Source organism: Diadema antillarum, unplaced genomic scaffold (genome assembly GCF_040938485.1).
Source record: "Diadema antillarum isolate AM-2024a unplaced genomic scaffold, OU_Dant_1.0 scf00000019, whole genome shotgun sequence".
Classification (NCBI taxonomy): domain Eukaryota; kingdom Metazoa; phylum Echinodermata; class Echinoidea; order Diadematoida; family Diadematidae; genus Diadema; species Diadema antillarum.
In genome coordinates this window covers 1,740,972-1,768,204 of record NW_027270908.1, presented here as the reverse complement: position 1 = coordinate 1,768,204, position 27,233 = coordinate 1,740,972, and the positions used below count along the sequence as shown (strand labels likewise).

General features: G+C 37.7%; 1 protein-coding gene and 1 non-coding gene across 2 annotated transcripts in view; one reads left to right on the top strand and one right to left on the bottom strand.

Moving 5' to 3' along the window:
- Positions 1 to 27,233, bottom strand: part of LOC139728705 (uncharacterized) — a 169,470-nt gene that overhangs the window by 57,783 nt on the left and 84,454 nt on the right. The window contains exons 19-22 of the mRNA XM_071639651.1: positions 21,806 to 21,928; positions 3,840 to 4,031; positions 2,498 to 2,606; positions 519 to 763 (exon numbers count right to left, since the gene is read on the bottom strand). Coding sequence (XP_071495752.1) covers positions 519 to 763; positions 2,498 to 2,606; positions 3,840 to 4,031; positions 21,806 to 21,928 — 669 coding nt within the window. The remainder of the gene's footprint in view (positions 1 to 518; positions 764 to 2,497; positions 2,607 to 3,839; positions 4,032 to 21,805; positions 21,929 to 27,233) is intronic.
- On the top strand, positions 14,007 to 14,079 carry Trnas-gga (transfer RNA serine (anticodon GGA)). Its single transcript has one exon. It is a non-coding gene; the product is annotated as a tRNA-Ser (tRNA).

Genomic DNA, 27,233 nt, shown 5'->3' with positions numbered 1-27,233 from the left:
ACCAACTCAGTCATATGGCCATCCTATGGAAACTAAAATTACAATGCAACTTTGCTGAATACGGAACACAAGCTGTGATAACCATGCTTAAGTTAATGCCAACTGCGGTAAGAAAATCATTCCAGGAATGCACCAATATTAACAGCAAAACAGATAGCTACACAGCAGAAGTTATGATTCCCAAATTCTTCTACCTGGATATTTCTTAAACACAATGAAAAATGACAAACACACATAATTACAATCCGATACCTTACTGGGAATGTATTCATCGTTGATTCATAATACAATGCATGGCTTTAACTTGGTTTTACACCAATAATTGAAATACATACAACACACAACATATAATAAAATCTTTGAAGGGTTTTCTTGGCGGTAGAACGTTGGGTGGTAGAAGGCTTAACGGTGCACCACGTACACTTACACAATGTATTAACCAACAAATGTCCATATCAGTGCATGAAACTATATCTAAAAGTGGTTTATGTCAAACATATTGTGTGGTTTTCTCTCACCTTCGTGACCTCGGTGTCAATGTCCCGCAGGGCGTTCAGCTGCTCTAACTTCCCTGACCTGTCTAGCCAGAGGTCACCCAGAGTTCGTCGTTTGTTCTGTATGTCGTCCATCGCCTTCTCAACCGCCTGGCACGAGGCGGCCGTGGCCTGCTGCGTCTCGGCACCCGCCGTGGAGCCGAGCTCGCGTAGGCGGTCCAGGAGGTCGCGACCTTGCGACATGACCTGCATAGAGCCCTCCATGTTGTCTGGTGGAGGAGTTTGATTAACCATTATTGACACACATGTTTATTCAGTCATTTGACATCAGCGCTGAATAAAGTTCATGTTGTACAGAGCACTCACTGTATGATGTAAACTCATCAACATTATTTGAACAAAGTGATATTCATTGTATCACAATACAGAGAACTATAAGATCAAGTGTCTCTGTCTTTTTTATATCTTTATAAATCTTACATTGGAATACGATTCATCTTACTACATGAACATATGATCATACGGTATGACATCAAGTGATTTTCATCATGACAGTATTGTGTGATTATCCGCTTTTCTTTTCCCATTCCAATATTCAAATTGACTTTTTACTAGACCAGCCACATCCCCTTAGGAAATGGGTTTAGCTTTAAGTCAGTCTGCTCATAATTACCAATATGAGATATTCTTTGAAAGGACAGTGGGTGATGCAGCATTGTAAAGCTTACGACGCATTATAAAATGGGTTTGAGAATGCAGCCAGTTGGAAGCTTTGAAATGAGTCATGTGCGTGCTCTTTATTTTCTATACTAAAAGTGTGCAGCAAAAAAGCATTAACTACACGGCGTGTTATCCTACAGCAGATTACCGACTGGTCTGTGCATGGCAGCTTGCTGTGTGCACGATATGAACTCTTTTAAACAATCACTTTGATTCACATGATCAACCGCATGGCCAATCATAGAGCAGCCCCAAATGTATTGAAATACAAAATTTTGCCAGCTGAAATCATAGCTCATAGACCCATTTTATAAAACAAATAATGAACAGGTTTAGCTCATAGACCCATTTACTGTAAAAGGGGATATTTTCGGGTGACTAATTTTTCGCTCTTGGCCGGATGAGAAGAGTTTCGCATGTTTTTAATTCCGCAGAATCAAGACATCAACCACTGGAACATATGGCATGCAAAACTATTCGCGCGCTTTTATTTTTGTGCTAGTTTCTGGTTGCGTGAAATACGTGAAAATTTCAACACCGCGAAAATTTCCACTTTTACAGTACTACAATACAAATAATGCACAGGTTTAGCTGATAGACCCATTTTATAAAACAAATAATGCACAGGTTTAGCTCATAGACCGATTTTATAAAAGAAATAATGCACAGGTTTGGCTCATAGATCCATTTAATAAAACAAATAATGCACAAGTTTAAGTCTGTGATGTTAGTGGAGGTGCAGCACACTCTCGGGTATTAAGGACTTGTAGATTGTGTGGACACGACAGCGGTCAGGCCACCAAAAGTGCGAGCCAACCGTTCCCGGCGACTCCCGTCGACGCCAGAGTAAAACCATTTTAGATTTCAGACGACGGTGAGTATGATTCAACAGATGTGGTGACGTCATAATCGTCGTGCTAAAGACATGCTGCGCACACTGCCTGTCCTCACTCTGGGAGGACGTGAAATCCTTCAAAGACACGTTCTCGATTCTCGACATGCCTGAAAATCTAGAGCATGCGCAATATCATGAAATGACGTCATCACGTTGCAGTCCACGCCCTGGATGCGAATTCTAAAAGTCCCAAATGACAATGTCATGCATGTTACACCATTACAAATACCTTCTGACTGCACTGCATCTCCATTATGTACTCTCACCTGTGCATTATTTGTATACCATCACCTGTCTTCGAAAACACAAACAAATCAGTGATGTGCAAACTGTACTTTGATTCAGAATGGATGAGAGAGAGAGAGTGGTGCATTTCGGTGGGGGTTACCTTTCTTGACCTGCCGGTATCTCTGCAATTGGCCTTCCACCTGTCGTGGGTTGGATGGTAAACTCATCGTTCGGCATTCTGTGATCCCATCACTCAGCTTGTCATTGTACTGAGGGAGAAGGAGAAGGCAGGGAGGGATGGGTGGAAAATGAGGAACTTTTGGCGCATGTCAACAGAGGCTTGGACAGCACTGTCACAGTTGACACTGCTGAACAGTGACTCGCAACAATCAAGTTTTCATTTGTTCATTCACTGATACCCTCTCTCTCTCTCTCACTCGCAGATCAATCTTTGTCAAAATCGCAATGATGCTGATTTCAGAATATTCACCAAATACTATTCAATGACAGATTGATTCTATCACTAAATTCAGTCAATTACAGTAAAACATGAATTAACAAAGAAATTGAGTCAGAGAAATTAAGTCATCAGGTAATAATAACATAACTGGAGATAAAAACTTATATCAATCCTAATGTCTCTCAATCATTTGCAAATGGCTAGTAGACAGTCAAGCACATGATAGTGCTGAAAGTTAGGCAGACTGTTCTTGGGAGTCACATCACACTGTCTCAACATTAATGGGCCAAAGAATAGCATGCTATCTTCCATATATTATTCAGTCAAACCCACCAATGGGTGCCATTAAACCTTGTCAAATCAGCCTTGCACAATTACTGGACTTCTTTCATCAAAAATATGAACAGTATAGTGCAACAAGATCATATATGTGACACTATTTAAAACCAAAAAGACTGTGAAGGTGCACTAAGGTAAACCTGGATGGTGATGGCAAGATGATTTTTGTCCTTCACTCTTATCTGATATTACCTGTACTAATATATCTCAAATCTATCTCTCCCCCTCTAACCTCTCTCTATCGACCTTTTCATTTCTTTTTTTCCCTCCCTGATATCTTATCTATCAAAAACTCTATCACTATCTTCATCTCTCTCTCTCTTTCCTATCTTTCCATCACTTGTTCTTTCTCCCTGATCAATCTTATTTTATTATCTATCTCAAACTCTCAATCTCTGTCTCTCTTTTTTCATTCTTATCTATCTCACAATTCCTCTCTCTCTTTCTTTCTCTTATCCATGGTGTACCTATGACAGTATTTTTCTTTCTTTTATTTTTCTTTTCTCCTGTCTCCCTATCTGTCTTTTCATCCTTCTTTCACTTTCTGGGCAGTATTTTCTTTCATATATTTTTCTTTCCTTCTGTCTCTCTATCTTTCTTTCCATCCTTCTCTCACCTTCTGGCCAGTATTTCTCTTTCTTATATTTCTCTTTCTTATATTTTTCTTCCCTTCTGTCTATCTCTCTTTCCATTCTTCTCTCACCTTCTGTGCAGCCTGGTAGAAGTCCACCGCCTGGTTGAGAAGCTGCTGCCGAGTCTCCATCTGCCTGCCCAGGTCCCGCCAGGCTTCTCCCAGGCTTTTGGCCATGGCCGCGTACACATCTCCATAGAACTGCTGTGTGGAGACCTGGTTGTCAGCCTGGCTGAGAAGACTACCAATCTGGTCTTGCTTAGCCTGGAGGCACAGAGAGAGAGGGAGGTATGGAAGGAAATATGACACAATGTAAATCATCTCAGATCACATGTCAAAGGTACTATTAAACCATGATACATGGGGCATCACATTAACTGTAACATGCACTTTGTATATTTACCAGAATCAAGAGGTATTGTACCGGAGAAGGGTGTGTGGTAGATATATGACTGGCGCATCCACTTAAATACATCAGCTGCAATGAAAGTATTTTGCTGGTTGCGATGTTTTATTAACGATAGGCCTACATCATGATTTTGACCTCAGAATAGCAGGCAAATTTTAACTAGTGATGGTACACTGTAACTACCGTATGTGCAATAACAGGAATTATCATGCACTATACTCTATTTTCCGATTATCATTTTTCAAGAAAATACACATTCACAGAAACTAAAAGTGTTACATGGTATTGTAATTGTATGTATGAGTGAATATATATCACATAACTTTGTTGCATCAATCAGAGATTAAAAAAAAAGGATAGGCACAGTCAAGTTGTAGACAATGAAAAGAGTACAATACACAATGTTTTTTACATTGTATATGAAAAACCATAAATGTAGGCCCCTATATTTTATCTAATACTGAGCAGGTGGATAAACATACATGGATATGAGTATATATATATACATATTTTTTTTTTTTTTGGGGGGGGGGTAATCTGTGACCATGGGTGGTCAAACACAAGGTGTATAGTTATGTTTATTGAACACAAAAACCATTGATAATATCATTAGACAAATACAGTAAGATTTAGAAGTGTACATGTAGGCCTATCTTTTTACACATTGATTACATACTCACACATAAAAAAAAAACATAATCAATAAAAAAATGAGTCAGACAGAAATAGATTCAAAAGCATATACGTTATATAGATTCATGTTTCTAGAGTGTACATCTAGTCAGCCTCATTATGGGTATGCACTCATGTATGCACTCATATATTCTTGTACGCTGTAAATATAGCATACAATTGTATTTCCAGGGCTGGCAGCTAGTGAGCCTGTATCTCTACCAATCCTAGAGGCTGCTAAACCTCAGAGCAGAGGGAAAGATTCTCCCTGACACATTCCAGGCGGTTTTTCGCTCTGAAACCCAGGAACATGGAATGTCTAATTGTGTCCAAGGTCCCAGCTATCCATAGGCTCCCTCGCCAGCAGTTTCAATGCCAATTTCAATGCAAAAGTGGTGGCACTACACTATCAGTATCAGATGCAAAATGCACGGACACCTTATCCCGTTCCGTGACTTTTCAAGATTTACGAGAAACATTTCTAACTTTCAAAACTAAAATTCACTCAGGCAACTGACTAATAAATAGTAGAATAATAAAAAATTTGAAATAAACATAACTTTCTACTAATGATTTCTCACGACATAAAATCATACACATTTTCTAAAAAACAGACAATTGTACAATGTATGACAAAAGTGTTACTTTGTCTTTAAGGTAAACTTTAATGGACAATCATATTCTGCCTCATGTCAAATACTTCAGGACTCCAATAAAGACTTCAGAAAAATAGACTCCTTCACACATCCTTCCTATCAATTCTATTCTCTGAACACACCTAAAATGCTTTGGCTAATTGTTACTGTATGAGCTGTTATTTTCACGAAGGTTTAATTTTTAAATTTTCAAATTTATCAACAAGCGAAAATGTCTACATGCGCTTTGTTAATAAGGCATTAACGTAAAGGTCGCCGTCGATTCGCGAAAACAACATCTCGTCTATGACCTCGTCATTCACGAAAATATCTGTACGTGAAAATAACAGCATATAACCAGACACACTTGTAGGCAGCACTATTGCACTGGAGTTAATTATGTTTAGACAGACACCAAACAACAGTTTACTTAATGAAAGCAGCAGGGGCATTGTATTTCCACATCCTTGGAGTGTTTTTTATGTATAAACAATGAAATAAAATCTGATTTCAGTAGGATTTGTGCTGTAAATGAATTTAAAGTATTCAAATATTCTACTAGAAATATACATTTCATATTGTAGGAAACATTCTAAAAATATATGCAAAATTAGATAATTGGAAATGTTTAGTGTAGAATTGTACTTTCCCTTGCTACACAAGGCAGAAAGTTGCTCTGAGGACAATGAATAATCTACTACATGGTAATGAGCGCTATGGATAGAGATTAAATGTTTTTCTGATAGAAGATAGTAGGACAGTAACCTTTAGGCATCATGCTGAGGAATCCCTGTCAATATCTTATTGGCATTGCATGACAAGCTACAGCTTCAAGGGATTGTATAGTTTCAGCTGAGACCAAACTTCATGTTTCTCACATTTTTTGTGAGATAATGATACACTTCTTATGAAATATGAAAGAGCATGTATCTGTAATTCCAAGAGGAATTCAATGTTTGTTTGATGAAAATTGGTTTCAAAATAGCTGAGATATCCGAAACAGAGCAATCCTAATAAAAGGTGGAACCCACCTTTTATTACAATCATCTTGTTTTAGTTTGTTTTTGGATGTCTCTGCCATTCCGAAACCGATTTTCATCAAATAAACTTTGAATTCCTCTCATAATGGTATGATGCTTTGTACTATTTCATAAGTGGTTTCTTGGTACACATATATCACAAAAAGGTAAAATCCTGATCCTCATCTCCACCAATACTATACCATCCCTTTCATATGTACATTAGCATCCCCACTGTGTCCCCAACATATCAAAGCCTCATCCAACATGTCATGCCGTGGAGCACAAATAAACACGACACGCAGCAATAGTAATGGGCTGTCACGTCTGGCCAGCTACTGAAGTCAAGTTTTGAATGAAATGAAATACCATTTCGAAACCAGCCTCAGTGCTATACGCTCCATTTTAATCACATCTCTCCTGTACCCTCTACAACAAAATAATCAGAGCAATAAACCATTAGAGTTTCATCTGTTATGCTTGCTATAAATTCCTTTCTATAACATTGCACTGTCCACACAGGAAGCACAATAACCGTTTCACCTGAAACGCTTAACAAGCAATATCATATTTTTCATGTTAATTAAATTTCATATGCCCCACATGACCTGGTGGTCTGTTAAAGTCTATAGGAATTTCACAGTTCTGTATGGTATTGATTAACCTCCTTTTTGTTTGGGAGACATTGGGAAGTATTCTATGAGTTAAACAATGAAATTGCTGCATGCTTTATTGCTACCTGTACTTCTTGTTTTAAAAAATACACTACATTCAATTACAAGCATACACACACACACACACACACACACACACACACACAAAGGATATGGTCTTCATAGTAATGAAGTTGTACACTGAAACATGTTGCTACTTAGCCAAAACTACTGCAAATATGTACACTTTCTAAACTTTTTTTATGAAGTAATGGAAACATAGCAAATCCCTGCCACTTTCTGTGGAAAACTATGAGAACCAGAAATTTAAAAATTAGAAGATGATTGTACAAGGTATTGAATAAAAATGCCTCTGCTGGAATCCTCGTCATACTCATCTGACACAAGAATTTTGATTTCCAATTTTTCCCCCCTTCCAAATGTCCCCAGAATCCACCAGAAAGCATCCTTGAGCACTAGAGGATTTATGTTTACATGTATATGTTAAGAGCATATCTCTCAGGCCCAGCTATCCGATCTCCGCAGTCCTCCGCAGCGGTGGAACGCATAGCATGGATTCCTCGGTACATCACCGCAAGGCTCATAATTCCTGACACGGATGGAAGCTATCTTTAGTCCGCACGTAATGGCTTCTCTCTCGGTCTCTGTCTCTCTTAAAGGTGATACACAAACCTCTTTCTTGCCAGCCATCCAATCTCCACTCATTTGCACCTGTAGATGGCTCTTGGTTTTATGACACAGATTGTTGGGTTTCCACTCAAGTTCAGTCATGGTTTGACATTGAAAGATTTTTACTCGAATGTCATATAATTTCCAATTACCGGTACTTGCACTGGTAATGAAACATGGGCAATTCCACGGTAAATGGGTAGTTTTATGCACTCTAGACATAGAGCAATTTCATTTGAATATATTTGTTTTAATCATCTTTTTTTATTTATTTTGTGAATAAATGTGGCAAGGTGAAATAAAATATTCAACCTCGTTGAGTCTTTTTGTCATTATTTTGTGATGTGTTGGTTTGTTTGTTTTTATTCAATATTGTTGATAATGTGCAAATTTGAAATAAAAATTGACATAAATTGTAACTTGTATAAAATAAATTTTCTTAGAAGACACGCACCCTGGATGGATTGTAATTCAAAATTTATCGCCAATGCACCGAGAAATCATTTTCTTGTTCGCCCTGAACGATTACACGAGTTTTGAGAGAGTGGAAAGCAAGCTGGACCAAAAAGGTCAGCGTTCTGTCCTACTTCAGTTACGTACGTTCGGCCTCAATTTCGTTTGGTTTCCAGGCGTCAGAGTGCAGTTATTTTGTGTTAAATACACTTTGCTGACGACAGTTCCAAGTTAGGTTTCACTAATTCAACAGAAAATTAAATCAAATATTTAATATCCGTATTCAAAGTTACCAAATTCAATTTTCTGTCCACGCCGCGAACGTACGTAACTGCTAGTTGAGACACTCCAGAGTCGTTCGATTTAACACGGAAACGCCGACACTACCCTGAAGTTAGACATCTGCTTTCGGTTTCACGCCACGAGCATAGTTGTCTTTTCAGAACATTTAGTTATCTAGCTTCAGCTTCCGTTTCTAATTCTGTCCAGTATGTTACGTGCGTTCAGTGGGTACGCTCCGCTTGGTGGGACGCACGAACGGTGGACAGAATCGACAATCGGTCTTCGTTACGTGTGTTCGCAATTTCACAGAACGCGCGTAACTCAGACAGATCGTTCCCATGTCTTGCTTACCTCGTTGTTTCGCGCCGTTCTGTCCGAGGTTGCGTATCGTTCGCATCAAATTTCCCGTGTTATGTCTGCATTGCGTACAATCCAGCATCGACTGCTCAGGTCTGAATATCACGGAGGTGATTACGACTCTCGCTGACAAAAGGTAAATTTTGCATTCTAGCGTAGAATCTTCCGTATTTTTAGGATTAATGGCCCTGCTGGCATTATTGGAAATTGTTTTAAGATTCTCTGTATGCTAGCTTTCACTACTCGTTTTCGAGTTTACAAGGACGATAACTGAGCCAAGTCCCACATGTGTTATTTTTTGTCAGTAAATTCTTCGTTGCTTCCAGCTTCAAATAATCTTTCTTTTCATCTTTTCGTAATATTTTTTCCCCAAAATAAAACCAAACTGACAGTGAAAGAACAGCAATGAACGAAAAATAAGCCAAGAGTGGTACTTAAAATGACTGAATACAAGTTTAACTCCACTGCACTGTCCATCGTGAGCTGACGCACTCAAGTTTAGTGCCGCCTGTAACATGGTTAACCGTGTTAACGTTAACTACGAAACGAGTGTAACTGTAACATTTTAATATTGAATTTCGAAAGCCAGGCTAGCGCTACGCTAGTGACATGAGTCCTAAGTGCAAGTGTAACCACACGATATCGTTAGTGTATGTAGACACCCATGATCAAACAAGTTGGAAAAGAAAATTTACTAGGCCTACATCGGGATTTGACTTGATTTAACTTTCTGCCTAAGCAAAGTGCAAACTCTACTTCTAACGTTGTTAATGTTGTCCTTCAGCCACATGAGCTCATGGATTGCAGTTCTCTCATGATGTGATTTATTTATTTAGATTTTATTTCTATGTTTTCATGTAGACTAGACAACTAGCAACTGTTATGTGAGAAGCTGTGCTGCCCTGTTCTGCACCTTTTAGTGGTGATTAAATCTGTGTCGTGAGTGACCAGAGCGTCCCTTCGATCATCATGCCGGTGCCCAGCCTGTCTGCTTTCCAGTGTTACGGTGAGGTGTATATAATACATATTTTTATGATTTTGCGGGAGGGCTCGTTGGAGCTAAGTGACCCATACTCAATGTACAATCTGTCCATAACACCCCGTCTTTTGTGGCCTGGACAGTTATCTGTGCAGAGCCTCATTCCAGCTGTTGCACCATCCACCAGGTTTGCTCTTTGCTGGCCTGTGTCGTGTCCTAAAAACGATCCCTGTTATGAAATCAGCCCCAAATCTTTCTGCTCTAATAAATATATGACATGACCAAAGTTCCGCAACTTCACTTCGCAGAAATTCTGCGATGTTATGTTTATGTACAGAACTATTTTGTATTTATTTAATGAAGATTGTAAATTTGTATTGCATACATGAATTAATGACCACTAAGCAAATTGTGTAGGAGATATTAAATCTCTTTCTGCAGTGGAAAACAAACATTACAAGTAACAGTAATACCTTTCAAAGAAGCCATGACCTCCATATTTTTAATGCCATGCTATTATGTATTGTAAATATTTTATTTGTAGATGTCATAGAACTGGTACATAACTAGTCTTCATTTTGCTGTCTTCCATGATATTTTGGTCCATTGTCATGTAGCCACATCTGTGCTTATTTGGGGTTTTCTTCTGATACGATTATCACTATAGAAGCTGCGTGGCCCTGTTCTACAGCTTGTGGTGGAGATTTTCTGAGTGCCCAGAGCATCCCTTCATCATGACTAGCCTGTCTGCTTTTCAGTGAGAAGGTGTGAATGCACATTTTCATTTTATTATGTAATCTTTTTTTTTTCTTTTGGCCAAAAAGGCTGCTACATTGGCACTCTTAAATATGTTAAGGGTGCATATATATATATATATATATATTTTTTTTTTTTTTTTTTTTTTTTTTTTTTTTCAGACCATGACAAAAAAAAAAAAAAGTTCCTTTTACAGTATGTACAGGACTATTTCTTATTCATTTTTAAAGTACCGGTATATAAATGTATAGTGCATACATGAATAAATGATTGCAGAGCAATTTGTGTAGGATGTTTTGTAGGAGATATTAAATTGCTTTCTACAGTGTGAAATAAACAGTGATTGTTACCCTTCAAAGATAGAAGCCATGGCCTCCATATTTTTTGACACTATGGCATATTCTTTTTTATTATAAAGATTTTATCATAGATCTCTTTTTGAATGATTATGTACAATTGTAGTTAGCCCTCCTTTTGTTTTTGGTAATACAAAGTGTAAATATCTTTATCTGTTGTCGTGTAGCCACATCTGTGGTTATCGGGGTTTTCACTTGATGTTATTATCATTTTATTTATAGAAGCTACATTGGCGTGTTCTACAGCTTTTGGTGGAAATTTTTTAAATCTCTGAGTGCCCAGAGCATCTCTTCATCATGCCAAGCATGTTTGCTTTCCAGTGATAAGGTATGTATGCATATTTTCATGAAGTTGCAATCAATTCTCGGTATCGCCAATGCGCAAAAAACTTCTGTGCATGCTGAAGAGCTCTGTCACAGATACACTTTGGGATTCTTTTGTGCCCTTGTTCACTTCTGGTTGTCTCACGCTAAGTAGAGGTTGCAGTTCCCATATGATTCAATGGAGTTAATTGTCTGCTTTTTCATTGCTATCCCTTTTTTTCTTGGTTAAAATTAAGCTTAAAAGAGTTGGAAGTTTTTAAGTTTTACTGATTTGCGGCCACTAGAGTCCTGGTTCACTACTGCAAGGCTTCAATATGCTGGTCACATGATGGAAAGCGAAGAAATCTTCAACAAAAATACCTCTGGATAAAGATAGAGCATGATCTGAGTGCATGAGCAGTGCATGAGCAGCCAAAACCAGGTCGAGTTTGTCCTGTAAGCTATCTCATAATGCATCTAAAACACTGCTCTCCGCACGGCAACTAGGTATTGGCGATACCAAGAATTACACCTATCCTTTTTTTGAAACTTTGGCCAGGAAAGGTTGCTAGGTGGGTTGATAGATTGGAGGTCAACTTTTATTTTTCTATGACAAACATACATTGCTTTTATGTACAGAAGTATTCTGTATTTATTTCCCAAAATCTATAAATATTGCATAGATTACTAAATAATCAAACAGAAAAGAAATTCAAGAGGGCAAACATTGTGCAGAGGTGTTGATACTCAATTGCTGTCTGCAGCAAAAAATAAATATTACACATTACCTTTCGAAGATAGCGATAACTCACGGCCTCCTCCAAATTTCTATAATCCTATATACATGTACAAAACTTATTGGAAATGTTTTATTATTAGATGTCTTTGAATGAAGATTGTTAGATAAAACACAGCTCTTCAAAATGGGATGGCTACACATACTTTTGTTGTCTAGAGTAACAGTTTTTTTTCTTCTAAAATTCCATTTTTTTAAAATAAGAGTCTACTGTATTTGTAGTTTGTGTATTCTATTGCTTGGTTTACGGAATAACTATGCAGCAAAATGTTCAACTATATTTCAATTGCAGGTGACATGTACATGGCTTTTGAACAATCTTTTATCTGCACTCAGTATGTAGGAATATTCCAAACTTTCAAAAACTGTGATAAAATGAACTCAATATGTGTATTTGTTGATTATATATAATTTTTTTTTTGACAGGTAAAAGACATCCTGGATGATGACATGATGGGGAAACCAAGGCATGGAGTTTTCAAGTGGTCGTTCAAAGACGACATCTCCGGAGAATCTACAAACAATATCCTGTGCAGAATGCCTGATCCCATTCTCTTGGAGGAGCAAAGCACCACAAGACAGCAGTTGTTGGGTTTTTTTTTTCCTTCAAGTTGTAAAGTATATCAGATATGACTTGAGCTTTTAACTTTTTGCAAGATACAATGTACTAAGAAACCACTTAGGAAATTTTTATGAGCATACAATTCTACAAGGAATTCAAAGTTTAGCTTATGAAACATGGTCTTCAAATGGCTGAGGTATGAAACCACAAAGTAAACCAATGTTATTGAAATAGAAGATCTGGGTTTCAACTTTTATGAGGATCACTTTGTTTAACTTTCTTTTTGGATATCTCGGCCTTTTCAAAACCGATTTTCACTTAAGTAAACTTTCAATGCCTTTAACAGAACCTATATGATATTTCAAAAAGTTAAAAGCTGAGTCATCACCTAAACCAATACTTACCATCCCTTTTGTTGTAAAGCAAGACATAAACAGGGATACAACTGAATAAAAAAGTTATTACATTAGCTGCTTTGTTTCTTGCTTTGGCTGATGAACATTAAGGCGATAAAAGAACGAACAATGTCAGTTTTTATTGTGTTCAGAGCCTGTATGTTGATTGAGTTTGGAATATGATGACTGAAATTCCAGGATGGGCCTTATACACCATTTGAATGCATATGTATCGAATGGGCAGGCACATAAAAAGGGTGTGTTTTTTTGTGTGTGTGGTTTTTTTGTTTTTTTGTTTTGGTCTTATTTACAAATCAACTCATAGATTGTAAAGTTAAGAGTTCTCTGACAGTACCTGAACATTTCGGAAAGTGTTATTCTTCAAAAACAGTTGATGGCACATTAACTTTTTTTTAAGTTTCTTACTGTGGCTGATTTACATTAAAGGTCCAGTTTACCTTTGGGAACAGTGATTTAAAATATGTTCAAGATATCACATTTGATGCATATGTGTCAGTCTGTTGTATCACAATATCCTACCATTTAAAATGTTTGCAATAAAGCCGAAAGTAAAAGGAGATATCAGTATTATTCTTGATAAACCATATGTTTCTTAACTATGGCTGATGGACATTAAGGCGATAGAAGAGTGAACAATGCAAGTTTTAATTCTTGTTTATGGAGCCTGTATGAGCCTATACACCATATAAAAATGTACACTGTATTGAATTGGCAGGCAAAGAAAAGGGCGCTTTCAAATTCATGGAATTTGTCTGTCAAGATGTTTTCATTGCTGTCAGGCAGAAGCTCGTTGCTCTAGTGGAGATGGCGCCTGTCCGGAGATCAGGGGGTCGTAGGTTCAAATCCTGCTCGAGTATGTACGTCCATGATTTATTAACATTTTTTTCTGCTGTCAGACAGAAGCTCGATGGTCTAGTGGAGATGACGCCTGTCCGGAGATCAGGGGGTCGTAGGTTCAAATCCTGCTCGAGTATGTACGCCCATGATTTTTTATATCATGGCTACTATAGAAACACTGAACAATTCAGAAAGTGTCATTCTTTGTGTATTGATTCCCTATAAGGATTATTTCCTTAATGAATGTTACAACTATTCATTTTCAAATGAATGTAAATTGAAATGAACAGATTTAACTGTTGCACTATCAAATAACAGTTTCTTTTCACATTGAAATCAGCTATTGGTACATTAACTGCTTTATGTTTCTGACTGTGGCTGATGGTCATTAAATGCAATAGAAAAATGAACAATGCAAGTTTTAATTCTTGTTTCCAGAGCCTGTGTGTTGATTGAGTTTGGGGTGTGATGACTGAAATTCTAGTTAATTCCTTATAAACTGTATCAATACATTTGTATGTAATTTTGTATCAGTAAAAAAAAAAAAAATCACTTTAGTTTTAAATTTGGACAGGCAAATACAATCCGCTTGATTTACATGTACGTGTATGTAGGAATATCAAAGTGTAATGGACACGAAATGATAACTGCTGACCCAATGACAACAGCAAAATGCTCCTTTGCATACAGTATTTTGATATTTCAGCCTTTGTATATACTGCACATTGCTGTTTAAAATGAACTACACAATACCACTTGTATACTGGAGAATGGGAGTGTATTGTATACCTTGGAAAAAAAAAAAAGTGTAAAGTTCAAGTTTCTGTCCTACTCTTGTGTTACATACGTTCACCACTAAAGCAGTGATACATGTCATATCATGTACTTTGGAATTTCAAGAAACTCTATGCCAGTGAAGCTTTGGCTTTTCCTCACACACACATGCACCCACACAGATATGAATATGACAACAGTTTGCCCGATTATGGAGGAACTTAGTACAAACATGATCTCACCTTTTGGATATGATGCACAAATTTTCTGGCATTAATCATGAATGCACATTTCAAAATGACACAAATAATGAATGTTTTCACAAATATGGACAACCTAAATTGTTCTTATCATAATGTATCAGTACAATAAATAGTGTCAGATGATTTCAAATCAATATTTGTATTCTTTGTATGAGGAATCCATCATTCCAATATTTCTGTCCTACTCTATGTGTTACACGCGTTCGCCCCATAGCTATTACACATGTCTTACTTACATACCCTCTCAAGCTCTATTTGAATACAAAGTTATCTTTTCCAACTTAAAAATATTTAATATAGGTATTAGGCAACCAAACTCTGAAATATGGATACTCTGAAGACAATTTTAATTTTCCATGTTTTTCCAACCTAAAACTACCCATTTACTGTGGAAATGCCCACATCTTTATCACATATGCTTTGCAAATGTTACCTTGTATAATACCAGGCCAAGTAAAAAAAGAAAGCAGTTTCTCGTCCGGGTTTTTTGAGCAAGGCGATGAGGGAGGTCCTTACTATTTGATATCTTACTATTTTTTCGAGGATTGTCAAAATGTAAGTAAGATGTGTTTCTCGTCCGGTAATTCTGAGAAAGGTAACGAGAGAGGGGTTTACTATTTTCTATATCCAATTTATGAAATGAAATATCACTCTGGTAGCTGTGTTATGAGAGACCAGGTCCCAAGTGTATGTCTTGCCTGCACTCTGCATTTTCAAACAAATAGATATATTATGTACCATACTTGAAACGAAACTTCATGCATGCAGAAATATTTTTGCTTTTTCTTTCCACTACAGATGTCAAGGGAAAATGACCATCTTTATACTGGCATTTCTAATACCAGTGTACTTGCAATTCTGATGTATTGTGCTATTAATTGAAACAGGTATAAAACATGTCTTTCAACAAATGTACGACTGAAATTAATTCCATGATATTCAAAACACTGCTTTATTTATCATTTGTGTTAGTGACTTTTTGAGTCCACACAGCTGGTACGTATAGTTCTTCACAGTACAATTGTAGCACATTCAACTGGAAACTGGCTTGTACAATTGCAGATGGATGTCAAATTGATAATGGCATCATAGCATTAAACATTTAAAGATGTTTCTTCATGTTCTAAAAAGACATTTGATAATCACTGATCATTTGGATGATGAATGATTGTATACCAAAACTACATAAATGTAGTAAAACATGTACCTGTGCAGGTAAGTCACATTCTTCCTTCATTTCTTCCATGGCCATCATTACAGTGCTACCAAGAAGCAGCAGTGATATAAACAGCAAAATACAACGTGTAATGACAATTTCAGTTCATGCTCATCAAAACTGCTTATTACTTTTCAAAGTTTTGGCTATCAACATTCGTTTGTGGGTGTATTTTGTTTGTTTGTTTGTTTTGTATGTTTTTCCCTCGTGAAAGACGTAATGATTTCTTCATATCGAACGTAAACTGCATGTTTACCGTAAATAAGCCATTCAGCCCAGCTCAGCTACGGCGCATTCGATTCATCGAACTTGCAGTAACCTCTTATAGGCAGGAGCACATGGCGCATTCCTATAAACTTGAAAGTGAAGCCACGTGTTAGCACATCGGCGCTTCCACACACAGCGCGGCATTTTGCGATCATCGTTATAGCAGACTTTCCGATTCCAGTCAGGGGAAAAGGAATTGGAATACTTCGGAAAAGACTGATGTTTAAAATCCAATAAAATGAAAAAAGCCTGAAAACAACGCGTGATTATCTTTTCATAGTAAACGATAATTGGAAACACGGAACAGAGTACCGGTATCGCATCCGCTCACAAAGAAGCTCTCTTGAGAAGATGAAAGCATTCCACGTCCCCTGCTAGATAGTGGAAGCTTCCATAATCATCCCAGCAAGTTTTTGGAGGTACATACTTGCACTTGTACACATTCATCGCGAGAAAGCAATCAATCAACGCTGAACATTGCGTAGTTTGGCATCTTTATCGTGCTGGTGACCAGCTCGATGCTTCGGCATGTGTCATAACGTTATGTTTAGAGCCTGTAGGCCTCATAAGTCGACGAGTTTAATTCAGAATAGCAAAAAGAGGGAGATTGAAAAAATACGAATTCTGGTGGAAAATACGAATTTTGGAGCTGCTGAGTACTAATTTGTGCTTCCAAAGGTTGGCAGCTCTGGGCCCCGTTTTATGAAGAGTTAGAATTGATTATGAAGTCGATTTCAACTGTAAGTCTATGGCAGACTGTGTAGTAAGGAAAATTAAAATTGATTTTATCTCATGATAAAACGGGGCCCTGGTATTAAAGCCGTTCGCTGTGCACACGTGCGCTTGAGATCGGTTCTCTCCATCACTGCACTCCACGATTTTTTTTTCCAGCTCCAGAACGCGCGCATGCTATGCTGGCTGGCTGTTCTCCTCTATGACTAGTATGTGGTTACATTGCGCAATCAATCTAGCAGCACATGAAGCGGGCAACAGCCACCAGCACGAGAAAAACGTACAGAAGGTGCTCAACGTCCTGTCTACACCACAACGTACCGAGTGCGCTGTACATCACAGCCCAGGCCGCGCCCGCCCGCGCCCATCCAATTACAGTTCAACTGCTTTGTGGGTCATTCCTTCTTGCCGAGCTCGCAGTGTGAAATGCATGCGTTATTACATACGCACCACAGAAGCTACAGCTGTACTACAGCTATAAAGTAGAGGACGCAAGGCGTAATTAGAAATGAGACATCACGATTGGTAGGTGAATTGTCGATTTTTTTTTCGGCGGCCGAAAAAATAGTAAAATATCAAAAATGTCGATGCGGCAACTGAAAATCGATGCGGGCGGGGAGCGGGCTGGGACGAGAATTATGAATTTCTTGGTATTTTCAGCGCCATTTTGAAAATAGTAAATAGTAAAAAAATCGACGCGGCGGCCAAAATCGATGCGCGCGAGGACGAGAAACTGGTTTCTTTTTTTACTTGGCCTAATGTACTGGGGTATGACACTACCTCAGCTTTGATTCCGTGTAATTCTTAATCACAAAATGTGACAAAATTATTCTTTCCTACTGAATTTGTGTCACAATTCTATCAGAAAGTAAGTTATGCCATGAGTAACAAATAAATAGGTCTAAATAGTGAATTATTCTCTATATGTGACCGTGCACCTCAAAACGAACATAAAGTCGCACACACTGATTTTGCGTGAGGACTGAAAATAAGTGAAATGGGTCAACCTAGCCGAACTTGACTTTTTCATATTTTCTGAAAGAGCGGGTCTTCTTTTACATTATGCTAAAATTTGGTATCATAAAATGGGCAGGAAAGTGTGTTTTTTTTAGCAGTTTATCTCGAACATTTTTGGTAGAATAGTGTGATTAGGTGTGTCTTTAGAATCCCTTTTTCATTTCTGAGAAACCTTGTCCACACTCTTCACTTTCAACTCTAATAACTTTTGAAAGGATAGTGCTACTGCTTTGAAAGTTGGCATTAATTATGGACAGAATGTGTTAATGAGGCATGCTTAATTTCAGTTTAATCTGATAATCTCTTCATTGTTGTTACTCTGGTGGTTTACTTCCTGTTGTTTGTCCCATTCTTCGCACAGCCAGCGCGGTTTGGTAAAGATTAATCGCTTGAATAGGCACTGTACTTCAGAGCCTCTTTTCTTAGTTCACACTTTTCCTGAGTTTGTGCTTTCTTTCCAATATTTAGATAGGTTAGGAGAGTCCATTTGATTTGAGTTATGCATCATTTTAAAGCTTAAAGTCTGCTCTTTCAGAATATGGTCTAAACTAAAAATTCATGTCTGGCGACTTTTTGTTTGTTTTGAGGTGCAGGGTCACATATAATTTATTATGCCACATGGCATTCTTTCCACAAAACCCCATTCTTCTACATCAGACAGTATTTCATCCTGCTTCGTTTCACAAGCATGCAGATCACTTGGCACCAATTCAACAAAAGCCATCTGACAAACAAATGTGTTGTTAAAAAAAAATGTTTCAAGTGTGCCCGGATACAAAATAATTCTGCAATAAATGCCACTCCTCCATACGCACTGTATCCATGGAGATAAAACACTGCATAGTACGGGTTTTGTCTCTTTCCCTGAGGAGAGAATTACCCAAGCCGCAACCACATTGGCAAAAAATTTCTGGAACATTTCATGAAGTTTGATCGTCAGATCACGCTGGCGGCCAAATCTCTCAAAGTTTTAGTTCTTGTTTTAAAGTTTTCAACGTTTGGGCCACTGTGCATGTGCAAAAAAGAAGAAAGCACACACCATCTGACAGCTGAAAGTTGATACGTAAGCATAGCGCACACTCACCCAAGGAGTGCGCGTTTTGGGGGCACCACAAACAAGAATTGCACTGGTCACGTCACAAACTTTGTGAAGTTTCAGCTGCGTGTGTTCAGACCGCACAAACTTTGATAAGATTTGTTGTGGCTTCAGAGGGAAATTTCATGAGCAATTTCGCAAAAATGTTTTGGGAAGTTTGCGGCTACCCTTGCACAACTTCGAAACATCTAAACTTTGAGAACTTTTGCCAGTGTGATCGCGGCTACAGTCTTGTATACTTCTTGATTTTTCAATCACAAAACTGTATGTGATTCAAAGAGTCAAGTTTAAGTTTTATATCCAGCCACAACTGCAAATCAATTCCCATTGCACTCTTTAACAAGAGACATAATCTCACAACAAAGGCATTTACTTTCAATACCAGGAACAATCTCTATTCATCAATTTGTGACGTCTTTGACAACTCGTGCCCAACATTTTCACAAATTCCACAGGAAGACTATGAAATTTCTACTGCATCAATTCCTAGAGCAGAAGAACATTTTTCTTCTCTTTTCTCTCATTTGTAGTTTACCTCCACTTAATTCTTTTTTTTTTTTTGAAGTTCTGGTCTGAACTTGATTTGATGGGGCCAAAAATCCTCACATTTCATCTTCAAAGTGTGGGAATTTGCCTCTGGATATACAAACAAAAAATGCTGTCTGGTTTGCCGAAAACAATTTGTGACAAAAGTGCGTTTACTTCATAATGGACATATCATTTCTTTCAAACCCTAAGTGAGACCAATCGTTGTTACATGTTTCATTTCAATTTAGTGGAATACCAACAGAGTTCTGTATTGTACCTCTTTTTTTTTTGTCACTTTCAAATATCCAGACAGACAATTTAGGACAGGATTGTCCCCGACTGGCAAAATTTCCTAAGAATGAGCACGTTTGATGATTGATGGCACGCAGACCTCAGGGCAGGAAGTGGGAATCATTCCACATCACAAAATGCAAAAGGCATCTGCCAGGCTGTATTTTTTCTTCTTCTCTTCTGACACAGTGGGGCAAAAAAATGTGAAAACGGGTCCAAAGGAGCACCACCTCCCCCCCCCCCCCCCCACATTCATCGCGACCTTGGCCACAAGCGAATGAGGCGAGGTCTGACTTTGATGAATAGGGTTAATGAGGAGGGATGATCATAGCAGACTACAGTCAGGAATCCACTGTAAACACCTTACAGCAACCAGACAGATAAAGGCTAAGGTGGTGCTGCCAGAGACAGCTATTTGAATCTGGTACCCCGAGATCAAAATTAGATAGAAGTTGTTTCTGTTCAGTTCCAGGATACAAGAGCAAATTTGTGCACAAATCTGTAGGACTTACTCAGAAAACAACAGATTTGACATTATGTCGATGTTTGGGAGATAAACAATAACTTTATTCAAATGCATAAAAATTCTTTTGTCGAGTTGTTTTTATTGCAACTTATTAGCAAATCGCCCTACATTGACATAAATAAGCACTGAATTGATCAGTGTTTTAGTAATAGCAATGACATTTGCGTCAATGTAGGGCAGTTTGTTTTATATCAGCTGCAACAATAACTTTGTAGATTGTTTCTTACAGTCTGTAAAAGTATACTGATGTCTCCCATAGTTATGCAAATCACTGTGGAAGAATAATTGTTTGTTCATACTGTTATCATTAATACCATGATTGCATAATTGCAAGAAAGAGATGGGTATGATGATACAAATATGACAAGAGGAGGCACAAAATAGGGACTCATTTCTGTCTAGACCTGTCATTGTGGTTTGAAAGGGTGCGTTCGAGCACTCTAAAGCGAACCAAAGCAAACTGAACCAAAGCGTACTGTACCGAACTGTGCCAGTTTTGGAACGTTCGAGCGCTCTGTGGAGAAAGCGTACCTCACAAGTTATTTTTAGAAAAGGTCACGCTTGTTTGTAGCAAGAATGTCATCCACCTGGCGCTTGAACTACTTACAGCTGTCCTGAACAAAGAGAATGATGCTTTTGCATTGTGACGTATGCGCATGATACATGCATTCTTTACAGCGAACTTTTGGTACGCTTTTGGAGCACATCGGGAAGTGGTCCACTTTTGGCTCGGTACAGTACGGTACGGTACACTTTAGGAGCATTCGAGCGCTGCTCTGGCGCGGGTACGGTACGGTACAGCTCGCTTTAGGAGAGCGCTCGAACGCACCCTAAGTCCATGAATGTTGATTTTCCTTCCATCTTTTACTTGTACCCTCTTTTAAAATCTACATCTGCCACATGCTGAACCACCAAGAACCATCAATGGACTAATGACTTCAAAAGTTCCATTGGCTGTCAGCCTTATAAAAACCTATCAAACTGTGCATGGGGTATCACAAACATAACAAAACAAAACAGAAAGTAGCATCCATACTGTAGTAGAATCTTCTGAAGGAATGGCTCTACATCTGAAAAATGTTGAGGTAGGTATGGAAAGTTTTTCTTGAATTTTTGATTAGGAGCGACAAGTAGCAAATGAGGACAAACTTACCACCAGGTTCCTGATGACGTCCTCATGTTGCTTCTGGAAGTTCCTCGCCTCCTCCAGGTTTGTTCCAATCTCTGTCATCCTGGGTATCATGTCCTCCACCCGTACTTGGATCCATTCTGCCGACTGTTGGAGAAAGATAAAAATACAGCAACAACTGTTTATTGAGGAACATTTCAACAAAATTGACTGCATTCCTGTAAAGTAGATGAGAGAGCTGATAGATTACATGACATTACACTTCCACTGTGCACAGCATAACTGACTCGCAGCATCCAAAATAATGTTACTGTTTTATAAAACAAGTAACGCACATCACTTGGTCGGGCATAAAACAAATAATGTACATCACTTGGTCAGGCATAAAACAAATAATGCACATTACTTGTTCGGGTATAAAACAAATAATGCACATTATTTGGTCGGGTATAAAACAAATAATGCACATCACTTGGTCCGGCATAAAACAAATAATGCACATTACTTGGTCGGGTATAAAACAAATAATGCACATGGGTATAAAACAAATAATGCACATCACTTGGTCAGGCATTTTATATGTTCCATCCTCTGTGACTTTTTGATACACTTGGCTTTGTCTCCTGTATTTTGATCTGCTCCAAATTTACTTTAAGGTGGATCATTTTGACTAATGCCTTGTGAATATAAATGTTCAGAGCTTTTTATACTGATCATCTTGTCATTCAAAGCTCCATCAAACAATATTCACGTATCAAACTAACGGAGGGTTCCACAGAGCAATCAGGGAGATGCTAGTGTCAATACATAATAATCACTACAGGAGGAAGGTTTTTGCATTGTCTTGTTATGACAGGAAGAGATATGACATTTTGAAGGGAATCTCCTATATAAAAAAGGCAGAGAGACTCAAAAGCTCTGCTTTAATTGGAAACATAAGAAATCCTCTTGAGCTGGAGAAATCAAACACAAAGCATGATTTTCTTGGCAAATATATAGCACTTGCTTTGTTGATCAAACTTTGCCATTTTACATGAACTCTGCTGAAATTTTATCCACACAATAATATTGAGGCAATTGAAAGGTCTATAGCTACATTGAGCATACAATATGCATACAGACAGTTGTTCACTTAAACATTAGCAAAGGGTTACTGTAAAATGAGGAATGTTCGCGTGCATTTTAATTTCGCAAATTTCGCGAGCGCCAAGATTCGCAAAATTAAAGTGCACGCGAAAGTTCTCATTTACACTATATGCATTGAATGCCAGTGGCAATTCGCGAAAATTTCATGCCGCTAAAAAGGCCATCGGCTCCAATTCGCGAAAATTTCATGCCGCGAATACATCATGTTTTACAGTACACCTTTGGTTAACATTTATACACAAGGTAACACAGAGAAGTTGAGGTTAAGTCATCAAACAATAAACTTTTTTACACATTTCAAGAATGCCATCTTAGCACTCCAGATTTGACAAGAATCCTGTGATCAGTCAAGGAAAGCAGTTATGTAACAACTGGACGAGTGTTTACAAAGCTAGTAGTTTGCACACACTTGAAGACAACAAAACCCGTTTCAAGTGTCCCCAAGATATTTTCAGACCAAAACTCAAACACCCACGCACCACAATGACTCACAGCGCTCACTCAAGTCAGACCTACAAACACACATAAACATGTGTGGCTTCAAACTCTTCAATGTTTGCCACGGGGAAAGGCACACTCTCTAAATAGTTTCGCTCCGATACTCTCACTCTCTCTCTTTTTCCTCACCTCTTTCTTGAATGTTCCACTTTACGTTCCTTGCAGGCTTTTATCGTCCATCATTCATAATGACATATTGTGACCCTGTGCACTGACCCAGTTATAAAAACCAGATGTTTGAATGCAAAAACGGGCCACTATCTTCTTCTTCTTTTTTTCTTATACTAAAGTTATATAGCAGCAGGGAGGAGTTTGCTGTAGCTCAAGCTGCATGCATAAAAACAAATGCCTTCTCAGTGGTGTTATGATTTTGTGTTCAAACATTATCCTTCCTGTTTAGGTCTGAAAATCTGATTTCAATCGCCTTTTCACTCTCTATTCCTGTCTCCAATAACCCCCCCCCCCCTTTATCCATCTCTTTATCAAGCTACACAGTGTAGCTATCTTTTCATCTTATCTATATACTTCAATCTTAATCTCTAACTCTTTCCTATGTATACACCTGACAGGCAAGAAACGGGGGTGGGGTATATGTGATTTATCTTCATAAGATATGAAATCAACTTTCTACAATCTTAAACATGTATGATAATGTAGAAAACTAATAATTCCTACAGGAACCTGGTCAATTACACTCATAGTTTTTCATGGAGTTCAAAATCTTGTAGAGAAGAATTCATGTACCGTATTGCAAAGTATTGCATCATATGAGCACATGTGAGGTAATGAACTTTTACATTAGTCTATCACACAGTGGATCCGTTTATCCCGCAATTCTCCAAGAGCCTTAAATCCCCTTAAAGGAGATTATTTTTGAAGAATACTTTCATGTATATACTCAACTGCACGTAACAATAATCAAACAAAAAGAAAAACAAACAGATCGATAAACAAATAACATTAATCAATTCTTAAATGAAAATCTTACAATATAATAAGGATATAAAGTTTGAAAGAGCTGGCAATTACATAAATCTATCATTATTCATAAAAAATATCTGGGAACATGCAGAGATGTGTTGTGATGTTGGTACTGTATATTTCAAGCAATTATAATGTACATGTAGACAAATCCATGCAGAGAGGATATCAAAGACGGAGTAGTAGTGTGGGGATACCACAGTGTGGGGATACCACAGTGTGGGGATACCACAGTGTGGGATTGCTGGCCTGGGTCACACAGAATTAAAATATACCAGTGAGGAATTGCGTACAGGTTTATCTCTAATCTCTCTGTATGAACACATATAACCACAGAATCTCAACTGGAGTCAACCATAACCGGATGAGTGAATGCTTCGATGCACAGTAGTCATCACTGATGGGTGCTATTTATGGTCTTTGAATGCACCCCAGTGGGCAGCTAATGAAGATCTATTCAATCAGACCACCCATAAATCCCTGTCCTTTCATATCTTTTAAGGCATTATTTACCATTTGCAGATGAAACAAAAACCCAGCTTTAGTGCTTCAAAATAGTTCTAAAATGTGAGTTAGGGATTGAAACAATCAATGTAAAAATGTTAATCAGTATAACCAATGTTAAGTACATGTATTGTTAAATATACAAAATGTGAAAAATAGTTATGATAAATTGTTTCTGGAATAAACTGCCAACAGTTATGGTTTATTGAGAAAAATAGTCATATCCCCCGACATTTAAGGCTTTATTGCCAATTTTTCTGTATAGTATGGTAGGATTTTTGTGATACAACCAATCTACACAAGTGCATCAAATGTGATAACACGCACATTTTTGAAATCACTGCTCCAAGTGGTAAACAATTCCTTTAATTTCACAGGAAAGAAACTGTAGTCCAATTAAGTGCTCACATAAGTCAAGGTTTCCTGATCATTCATAACATATATAATGTAATGTAATATATATGTAAGTATGAGCTATCAAACATTTCAGGTGAATGAAGTGAAAGGTATGGGTACATTACACCATTGATGTGGGTAGGTCCTTGACCCAAATTTGTTGATCAAGTCTTCTCCCCAGAGGGGTAAGATACACCCATCTCTCCCCTAGCCTCTCTTGTTCATGATAGGATAATTGGAGGTAAATGATCCTCCAACTGTATAATGAGGGGTATAGGAAGACTGGAAGGGGAGGGGGGTCAGGATGCGGGTGGGGTAGGGAAGGAGGGGAATGACCACGGCACTATGGACTCCACCAGCCATTGCTGGAAGTCACAGGAATGCTGTAGCCTTCATTGGTGACATAGTCCATCTGTGAGCCAGCCAGCTTCATTGATGTATCAGTGCTTAGTGATTTCACAGGAAGGCGATTAAAGGCACTGCTTAGCATTATGCAGATGAAACAAAGACCCAGATTTAGTGCTTCAAAATGGTTCTAAAATGTGAGTTTGGGATAGAAACGACCAATGTAAGAATGTTAATCAGTATTAATCAATGTTAAGTATTGTTAAATATATAAAATGTGAACAATGGTTTTGATAACATTGTTTCTTGAATAAACTGCCTACAATTATGGTTTATCGAGAGAAATAGTGATATCCCCTTATATTTCAGGTTTTATTGCAAACTTTTGTACAGTACAATGTTTAGTGATACAACTGAACTAGACATATGAATCAAATATGATATCTCGACCATTTTTTAAATCACTGCTCCCAAATGTAAATAATACTTTAAAAGAAAGTGTTTAGTAGTGTTTTCCATTTTAGAATTTGAGCTGGATTATTCTAAATGTTACCAGTGTCTCTAATAAGAACTGTGTAAAAATTGAAACTGTGAGAAAAATGTTGTTGGTAAAAATGATCACAAGATTCTTCACAGGAGTGAAAACATATCACAGACAGGATAAACTGTGGAATCCAAAGACAAACAATTACAACACTATAGCAAAGGGAAACTTGAAGACTTATGATTTGATAGTGGCAGAAATATTTTCAAAATGTTTGGATATATTGGGGTGGGGGGTTTTTTCTCTCTCTTTTTTGTCCATTTTAAAACTTTACAGTAGCTGAGTCAGCACAGATTGCATTTTCTTTTTCTTTTTATTAAGCTACCACTCGCAGATATAACAATAACCCAGCTTTAGTGCTTCAAAATAGTTCTGAAGTGTGAGCTGGGGCCAGAAACAGCCAGATGTAAAAATTTGCATCAGTATAATTAATGTTTATTGGTAAATATACAAAATGTGAACAATAGTTAAATGATAAAAATGTTTCTAGACTATAGCATTTGCAGTTATAGTTTAATGAGAAAAATAGTAATATTTCCTTATATTTTGCGCTTTATTGAATTTTTTTTTTTACATGGTACAAATGTTTTGTGATACAACTGAGCTTCTCACAGGCATGAAGAGTGATATCTCGAACATTTTTTTTAGATCAACGCTGCCAATGGTAAACAGTTTTTGGCAAGCACCTACAGTGCATCAACAATGGTAACTGTAGGAATATATATAATGCTGTCTTTTGAAATGGTGCAATATAAAGTTTCAGCATATGTAGTTATGTATCCACTGAGTTTATTAGACTCACAATTGATTGCAACTCTTGATAATAATATTAGTGGGGGCGAAACCCAACTACTCAATGGTGGTACTGGGATTTCTGTCTCTGGTAAATTTTACTCTTCAACAGACATCAGCAAATGGCTTGGTTGGAAGTTATACTCTCCTGTAGGTAAACATGTAATGAAGGATCGGTCTTGGACATAGCCGTGGCTTCACACACACATGCAGACAAGGTTTATGGTCCAACAAGACCCATATAAC